This window comes from Papaver somniferum, chromosome 6 (assembly GCF_003573695.1).
Source record: "Papaver somniferum cultivar HN1 chromosome 6, ASM357369v1, whole genome shotgun sequence".
Lineage (NCBI taxonomy): Eukaryota > Viridiplantae > Streptophyta > Magnoliopsida > Ranunculales > Papaveraceae > Papaver > Papaver somniferum.
The window spans coordinates 127,282,262-127,292,055 of record NC_039363.1 but is presented as its reverse complement, the minus strand read 5'-3'; the positions used below and the strand labels follow the sequence as shown (position 1 = coordinate 127,292,055).

Genomic DNA, 9,794 nt, shown 5'->3' with positions numbered 1-9,794 from the left:
TCCATCACATTCTGGTCATCAAGGTTCACTTGGTCTTGTTTATCTTCATTTATTACACTTTTCTTTGGCATAGAAGTACTGAAAAATGAAATTTTTATGAGAATTTTCAATGGTGTATAGAGTTTTACACCAATGTACAGGTATGTACACAAATTCAGAAGAAGTCATAAAGGTGTACATCCTTGTACACACATACTGGGAACAAAATATATAAGCTGAGATCATTTTCTTTATACCTTTGCTTGTTAGCAGCTTCACACCCAGCTACTTTGTCAATTTCATCAGTTTGAGAAGTATCCTGGTCATTAAGGTTCATATGCTCTTCTTGACCTTCAGGGATTTCAACTTGCTTTGGCAGAAGAGTGCTGAAAAAAAATGCAATTTTTTTAGAAAATAAGAAATCACTAAGGTGTACATATTGGTACACATATATAGAAAATGAGAAGAAATGCGAGCTACACATATACCTCGGCTTGTTACCAGTTTCAGACTCACCTCCTTGGCTTGTTCCATCCTTTCCATCCTCTTCTTCATTTGCCTCATTGGTCTTTGGTGAAGGAGTGCTAAAAAGATTCAAGTTTTGAGAAAAGGTATTAGCTTTCACACACTGGTGTACGACTATGTACACACATAAAAAAAAGAAATGACTTGCAAATTTAAAAAAAAGTGATGTTGTACCTTTGATTTTCAGGAGTTTCAGACGGAACTTCATTCCTTTCAGATTCAGTTCCATGCTCGTCATCACCACCTTTGCTACCCTCTTTGTCATTATCATGACCATGCATATCACCACCCTTACTACCCTCCTTGTCATTGTCATCACCATCACCATCATCATTATCATCATCATTATGATCATGCATATCACCATCTTCATTGTGCTCCTCTTTGTCATTGTCATCACCATCATCATCATCTTCCTTGTGCTCCTCCTCAACCTTGTCATCCTCCTCCTCCTCATCCTCCTCCTCCTCAATCTCATCATCTTCCTTGTGCTCCTCCCCATCATCCTCATCCTCATCCTCCTCCTCCTCCTCATCCTCCTCAATCCCCTCATCCTCCTCAGTTTCAAGCCGTATTTCCTTTGCACATTTAAAGATTTCATGCAAAGTGTAATTACGGAAATCATTAGCTTCTCTTTTTGTCAAGCTCATTAGACCAACTTCATTAACTTTTAGTCTTTTATCTTCAATGAAACTAATAAGCCTTTCTTGCCTATCCAGAACTTCAGTAAGCTCCTCATTCAACTCCTTTCTTCGCATATCTGAAATGCGCAGCTTTTCTTTCACAGCATCTATGCTATTTTCTTGTTTCTGCCTCCGGTACTCATCCAAAAGCAATTGCTCTTCATCAGTGTAAGCCTTCACCCATCCTGGTTGCATCTGAAAACATGCCAAAGTATCAACATTGATCACAGGTGTACAATTTTTTACACATGTTGTAAGAGTGTCAATTGTTGTACACAAGACAAATTTCTTAAAATCTATCAACAATGTACAATCCTGTACACCTTATTAAAGGTGTATATCAATGTACATATACTATTCTAAGAAAGTTTTTTGAGATACCTTTTTCATGGCATCATTCAGGTCTTTCTCGATTGTATTACTGACGTCGCTGATGATCCACCTAAGAAGCCTTGGCACACCTTCCTCATTGCTTGGCTTCATGATTTTGTTGTGTTCAGCAAACCAATGCTGCATTAACAGATAGGTGAATAGTTGGAAATGTAAGAGAAAGGAACAAACACAATGAACAAAATTATTTAAAATGGTGAATGGATATATCAGGTGTACAACTGTGAACTCACCAACAGATAAAGCACACAACCATTAACTTTAAGTGGTGAATCCTGATGTTTCTTAATGCTCGCCATGAGATACCCATGTATATGAACTGGCCAGCAAGTTCTCTTCATCCTATCCAAAGACACAAAAAAAGTGTGCAAACTGGTTCTTGCTAATCATACTTCCATTTGCCTGGGTAAAAAAGACAGTGATACACAAGTACATAGTAAACAACACCAGTAAGTCTTCAGCATTTCTTTCAATCTCCATTTTCGACTTTGGTTTTAGCTTCATGATACGTACGATTTCCTCCTCCACATCTTTTTTCCCAGCTCAGTTCGTTTCTTAAGAGTCAATCTGTTTATCAGCGGACCGTATTTATTTTCAGTTGCAGTTTTTACATCTTCCCCTTTTTCAACTTCCATTGGCACCATCTTAATCCCATAAAATAGAAACAAATCCTCAGGTTCACTCTTTACTGCCACTTGCTTGTTCTTCTTGGTAGTATCAAACATGAAATAATGTCCCCCTGAGTCACAAATTTCATGGCGGTACTGTATCACAATTTTCAGAATTGAGTTTGGGTTCTTAGTCCATATATCTTCTCTCTTTTTACTTGTATGTTTCTCATCTTTCCGGTCTGCTTTTTTGTGGACAAAGATATCTACAACAGGCCAGAATGGTCCTTCTTTTTGCTTCTCTAGTTGATAATTGGTGAACCATACTTTTTCTCCTCTTGTTTCATCTTCCTCAAGGTTTCTGTTCACAAAGTCACCGAAGGCATGGAAACTTGACCTATATGGTTTGTTGATATCTACGAAAATGAACCAAGAAGAATAACACATTCATTATACTCATACAAGTACAAATCATATCACTGTACGCATAAATAGGACCATATCATACAGGTGTATAGCTGTGTACACTCCTACAGAAAACTAACTAAAGCAACATTTGTTCCCACATAACATGCCATAAATCAATGTGCGTGTACAAATCTTTACACTCATACAGAAATCTATCAAAAACAACTTTAAAACACACAACAGGCAAAATAAAGGTGAAATAGCATGCTGGTGCAAAGATGTGTACACCAGCACCAAAAACGATGGGATAATATGTTGAGAACATACACATTAGTCCATATGAAGATGAAATAGCATGTTGGTGCAAAGATATGTACACCAGTAAACACAAGTGACGGCACAACAGGTTGACAACACACACAACATGTACAAGAAATTGAATAAAAATTGCTCAAAAATAGACAGAACTAGACTTGAATTGTTACCTTTTTTTGAGATAACAGATGTTGAAGGATTTGAAGAGTTTGGAGGCTTTGATTTCTTCTTAGCTGGTGATGTTTTTGAAGTTTCTGGTACTGAAATTGATGTTGAATCTTCTAATGATCTCTTCAATCTCGTTTTTGGTCCTGTTGATTTCCGAATCTCTTCTGCAGCAACTGATGGAGTTGGGGATGAAATTGGTGTTGAATCTTTTAATGCTGACTTTGATCTCGTTCTTGGTGATGTTGATTTTTGAATTTCTTCTACCGCAACTGATGTAATTTCTTCTTCAGTTGATGTTGAATCTTCCACTATTGGTGGTGCGTTTTTCTTTGAAACAACTTTTTTTCCTTTCAACATGATGTTACTGATTGTTCAACCATCTAGTTGTTTTGATTAGTAAGATGTTAGAGTTTTTGATTGAAAGTTTCTGTGAATTGAAAATTTTCTAGGGTTCAAAATGTTGAGGTATGAGTAGTTTTGATTTTTTTCTTCTACTATTCAGTCTTCAAAAGAAAAAGAAGGAATAAATGATTTGTCCGTTACGCCGTTTAATTCAGTTTTTAATTCAGTTTTTTTTTTCCAAGCTACGTGTCACAACTACGTTTATGGTTTCAGTTACAAAACTGTATCCATTCGCTGCACGTGTGCTTTATTAAAAGCGTGCGAAGGATAGCAGCGTCTTTATACATTTTTTGGACTAATCTGTTCCTAGTTGGACCGGAGTGGACTAATCTGTTTTTTTTTTGTGCGGTTTTGGACTGAACCGTTTTTTCCCCAATTAGAAAATGCAGAGATTAGGCCGTCTGTGCCATGGTTGGATACTATGACTCTTTGATAGCAATTATAACGATGACAACCGGTAGTCGAGATTCTCACAAGTTTATTAGACAGCAAGTAAGCGGGTTCAAAGTGATAGGGGTCACGGACTCACGGCTTACATTAGATGGAGATGGATGGACTACCTAATGGAGTATGAATCAACAACGAGATCCACATTACTTCTAGGTTTTCTCTTTGATTTTTTTCGTCCTTTTGTGACATTTAGTTTGGTGATAAAAATCGTGGTTTGATTGGGGTATATTTAAATTAATTGTATACCAAATGAAATAAAACAAGGTCATTCTGAAGTAAAACAAAAAGCCTCTTATCCACGTATTTACAAAATGGCTAATTTATTCTTGATTAATTAACACTAATAAATGTAATTAGGATAATTAATTTAATTAGTTGATTAAAATTTTGAAATTAGATTTTATTTTAGATTGAACTCATGGATGTGGGTAGATTTTTGAGATTTTTTTTTTTTTTTAAGAATTCCACTTGTAACGGAAATGAAATCGTACTACCCAAACACTTATAAATATGGGATTGTAGAGCTGTTGGGCGATTTTATACTCAAAATTATAGAAGGAATCAACATTTTCAGTTCTGAAAATATGAAAAGTCGGCAAGGTCTACGGATGAAGAACATGTCGACTATATCTGGCCGGCAAGGTCTGCGGATGAAGAACATGCAGACAACTTATGGCCGGCAAGGTCGACAAAAAATACCCTGTCGACTATAGGATTTTTGACATACAGAGAAGGTGTTACAAATGCATGATTAGTCGGTAAGGTATTAATTTCATAACCTGCCGACTAAAATATAGTCGGCAAGGTATAGAGATGGATATCTTGCCGACCCTGTAACTGCTAATTTCAGAGATGAAAAGTCGGCATGGTATTCAACCTTATACCCTGCCGACTTTTGGTTCATTTTGATCCTTCGTTTTTTTGTTTTTTTTTTGATTTCACATGTATAGTTAGAGTGTAGAAGAAAGATTTTGATTTTTTTTAATATGTTTTGGTTGGCATGGTTTTTTAGTATGGGCAATTTGGTCTTTTAACACCTTTTAGACACCTCTTAGCACACTAGTTTGGATAGGAATAAAATGGGTATACCCAATTAATCTGGGTATACCCCAATCTCGCCAGGATAAAGATACTCTTTTTATAACTCATTAAATTAATAACGCGCGGGTTACAGCCCCACAGCTGTCCACATCCATACACAAAAACTCCAATGAATTAAATGGTATAAAAAAACCCCATTTAACATAAACTGTCTATATTACCCTTCTAATTTAAATCACCTCAATAAAAACAAAATCAACCCACATTTAATTTTTATTACATTGTCACCACTAATAACAACCCACCACCAACAAATAGCAACACCACCGACCACCACCACTACCATCGACTGCCGCGGACCACCACCACTGACCGCCAACCACTATCACCGACCGCCGCGGCCTCCGACAGCCATCGCGCCACCACTACTGCTGCCGACCAGTACCGCCACCGACCAGCACAGCCACCGACCACCGCCGCCGCCCACCACGACCGCCACCAGCACCACGACCACCCACCACCACCAGCGACCAAAAATTAGATGAAACCGATTTTGGTTTCATCATTAATACGATGAAACCGATTTTGGTTTCATCATAAAATAATACGAAACCATAATTGGTTTCGTGAGGATTTAATTGCAAGAAAAATTATAAGAGGTATTATACATGTTCATTGATAGAAAGACAGCATTCAAATGTCATGATTGACATGGCATGCCTAAATGCTATTTCACAAAGCTTCGAAACACCAACGGATGAAATGTTTTGGCCATTAGCGCGATAGTATTTATTTTCTAGAGGACCTTGCACTACTCCTGATGGACCCAACTTATCTTTATACACTGGGGGAGAAGGGGGAAACTTGTTAACTGCAGGTATATTTTGAACTGGGGGGTCTGAGTAGCAGCAGCAGCAGTTGAAGCAGTCACAGATGGTTTTGGTTCCTCGGGAGCAACAAAGAGATATCCCAAAGAACTTTGACCTCCTCCATAACTGACTCCACGACCCATTTATCTGAAACACCAACAAGATTGGTTTTTTCGACATAAATCTAGAAACAAAAATCACATATTAGATGAAACAAAAATTTCATTCAAACCTCAGCAACATCATTAGTTACAACTAGAATTCAAACCACACAACTACCTAAACATTATCACATTCAGTTTCACAACATTCTGTAAAGCACCCACCAACAACATTTTGTAACTCAACTTTTTATGTTTCAGACTTAACGTAAACACAAATACCACTTCTTTGATTCAAAGCACCTAATCCAAATCACAGCTAGCATTGCAAATGCTAATCCATAGATATCAAACACAACAACAATTCAAACTCATAAACAAAATTCAATTTAAGTAAGGATAAGATTAGATGGAACCAATTTTGGTTTCATTATAAATACGATGAAACCAATTTTGGTTTCATCATAAATAAGATGAAACCATAATTGGTTTCCTCAGAATTCAACTGCAAGAAAAATTATAAACCATGATTCATTCTGTTTGACCACACCAATAGCAATAACCTGTGTTGGCTTATAAAAAAAATAACTTGAAACTCGCATAAATATTGTAAGGCATGGACACAAAGAGGTCTCAATATTCAGAACAAGGTCATTCAATTCATTCATTATAGCCAAAGCCCAAAGGTAAGTCATATAGGCAAAAAAAGGTAAAACTACCATGGTAATTCATTGTACTGCGGGTACGTAAGACTCCGACTTGTTAATTTACATTGTTGTTGTTGAGATAAGATCATCTTAATTAACGAAGAATAAAGCAAATCAATGATATTAACTTGTTAAGTTACATTGTTGTTGTTGTATCAAATCACACACACTAGCAAGTAACAAAAATTCTATGAAACATATAGGCAATCTGATGTAAAAGTACTGTTGCACATATATTTTCCTTACCTTGTCCTTCCACTTGATCTCGGTGAAACTTATGTCAATGGTTCCTTTGTGGGAGAAGGAGAATTCTCTTGAGAGTTCAACATTTTCAAAGAATGGATTCTGTTCAAATTTCTGCCTGTATGCAGTGAGGACAAATTGATTATGTTCAACCACATACTAATCTTTGTAAATTGGTTCACCGTGAAATGCGAACTACATAATTTAACTTTTGATAAGCATCTGGATGCAGTGGGGAAAAATTGACACATGAACATTACCGTGTTTTGTACAAGTCCTAAGGATTGATTCCAAGACTAGTTTCCCAAAACCACTCAATTTTGAGATTGACATCTATGTTTACATTTGTATCCTAATTGTGGTATTATACAAGTCCATGATACTAGCAAGGGTACCATCTAACAACAACCATCTAAGTAAAAAACAAAAGCCACGAAACGCCAATAAACTACCAAAACGAGCCAAAGAGAAGTCCTCTCGACCACTGAATCTGTCACAAAATGATTCAAGATAATCTTGTAATCTATCCTATCATTGTTGTTGGTTTTTTGATGTAATATACTTCCATTATATCCTAATAGAAATAAAAACACTCTGAATCTGAAACCCCTCAGTATTCACTTTATACCATTTCACCAACAAATCTATCAACATCAAAAGAAAAATATTCAACTTTTCTTTGGAATTTTCAATTCCTGGTTTCAAAAAAAATCAAAACGGAACAAGATACAATATCTAATGTAACTAAAAAAATCAGTGAACTAATAAGATTTTAATTACTTACGAACTTCGAATTACCATTAAAATTCATCGTTTATCCAAACACAATAAACAGATGAAATTGAATCCCCGTCAATGGTTCATTTCCACCATGAGATCAATTCGCCACCATCGCCACCTCGGTTTCGCTAATTGAGTTTGTGAATAATAATCAAATACATGAAGCATTTCGTTTCACTCTCAGATTAAATCGTATTATCATCAATTAATTCAACTTATTGCTTGTGGTGGTGGAGGAAAAGAACGAAGAAGAGGAGGTGTTGTTGGTGGGGTTGAGGGAAGAAAAAAACAAGGAGGTGTTGGTGTAGATGGTTGTGGGTTTGCTAGAGGTACGGAAGAAGGAGGAGAAGGTGTTGATGCTGGTGATGAAGGGGGGAAGAGGAGGGGATGGAGGATCTAGTATTGAATTTAGATCTGAACATCGTAACCTGTTGGTGGTGATGTAGAATGGTAGAAGCGGAAAAAAAATGAGGTGTTGGTGGATTTGGAAGAGGATGAAGAGGATGAGGTGTTGTTAGTAGATCTGAAACTGGTGGCGGTTTGTGGTTGTGCGGCGTTTGGAGGAAAAAGAAATGAACAGTGAGAGAAGACGAAAATAATTAGTATATAGATATGCGGATAGTGAAGGGCAATATTGGAAATGCAAAGAGTAATGAAAGCTAAATTTAACAATTTTAAATTGAAATGGAGTTTTTGTTTCATTTTTATTGGATATGATTTTCATTTATCCCAAATGATATGGTTGGTGTTACTATAACTCAAAGAATATCACCTTGGTTTTTTATAGCTTATTATGTTAAATTAATTGATGAAATTTTTCCTGATTAAGCAAAGAATAAAAAACAATGGGGCGAACCTCTAAAACCGTGAAGAAGATGACAAACAATACATCTCAACTGTTTCCCGTTAATTATAAAAACCGTGAAGAAAGATGACAAACAATACATCTCAACTGTTTCCAGTTAATTAAATTCTAATTTTACTGTGATTGGTATGTAATCTGTGATGTGTCCGTAAGAAATGTGGGGGCTGTAGTAGTGAGTTCATGCATTGTTCAGCCTTACTCAGAGCATCCACAGTGGGCGAGTATAACCAAAAATTTGGGATGAGATCGTAACACAGTGGGACGGAGTAAAGATCAAATCCCAACCAAAGATCAAATTCCAGACCAAATATGGTCGCGACCAAATCCCAAATTCTAATATAGTCGGGCGTAAATTTAAAGTACGCTTGTTGCTGGGCGTAAATTTAAAGTACGCTTGTTAACGGGCGGGGATTTAAATTACGCCCGATGAAATTTTAATTAAATAATAAAAAAAAAAGAATGAGGCGGACTTTAAAAGTCCGCCTGATGAAAGTTATAAAGAATGGGGCGGACTTTTAAAGTCCGCCTGATGAAATTTTAATGGGGCGGACTTTTAAAGTCCGCCTGATGAAATTTACAAAAAATGGGGAGGACTTTTAAAGTCCGCCTGATGAAATTTTACAAAAAAAAATTGGGGCGGACTTTTAAAGTCCGCCTGACGAAATTTTAATCATGTACCGTTGCATCACAACACGGACTAAACCCAAATTTTGGTCTTTTTTTTGATCTTTGATCTTTGGTTTTGATCGCACCACTGCAGTTGCTCTCAACACCTAATTGGGATTTAATGCCACCCTAAAGAATATTAGGGGAAGTCTATGGAAGTAGATAAAGAGTAGACAATAAGTTTGTTAACAATTAATCTTTTTAGCATATTTTTCTTCTCTTAGCATGTTTACATGTACAACCCCTGTAAAAAGTGAAATAAAATCACACCAAAATTGCATAAACCTTCTTGTAGCATTAATGTATATGAAACCATGCACATGTAGTTACGATGAGTCACTGACCTAAACCACAGCTAGAAGCAAGAGGTTAATGAATAATCCCGGACGGAATAATTAGCCACTATTTTCAGTTTCAGCAGTTCTAAATGAACGGAGGATATGGAGAATGGGAAAACCACGTACTCACAATGGGTGGGCCCCTAGACTGGAGAAAACAGGGGATGCTGGTACTGGGACTCACCCATTGTGAGGGTGTGGTTTTCCCATCAGAAAGAATTAACACATCGTGATTTTACACTTTTTGGTGGGATCA

The 9,794-nt window shown here is 36.7% G+C and overlaps 1 protein-coding gene across 2 annotated transcripts; it reads right to left on the bottom strand.

Moving 5' to 3' along the window:
• Positions 1-5,563: 5,563 nt before the first annotated feature.
• On the bottom strand, positions 5,564-8,222 carry LOC113286158 (NAP1-related protein 2-like). Of its 2 annotated transcripts, none has more exons than XM_026534857.1 (3): positions 7,674-8,222; positions 6,893-7,007; positions 5,564-6,022 (listed from the first exon to the last, which is right to left on the bottom strand). In XM_026534857.1, the coding sequence occupies exons 1-3, from the start codon at positions 7,688-7,690 to the stop codon at positions 5,897-5,899; spliced, it is 258 nt and encodes an 85-aa protein (XP_026390642.1). In that variant the 5' UTR covers positions 7,691-8,222; the 3' UTR covers positions 5,564-5,896. The 2 variants fall into 2 exon arrangements, with proteins under 2 accessions (XP_026390642.1, XP_026390641.1); XM_026534856.1 differs by having other exon boundaries at positions 5,564-5,985.
• Positions 8,223-9,794: the final 1,572 nt, after the last annotated feature.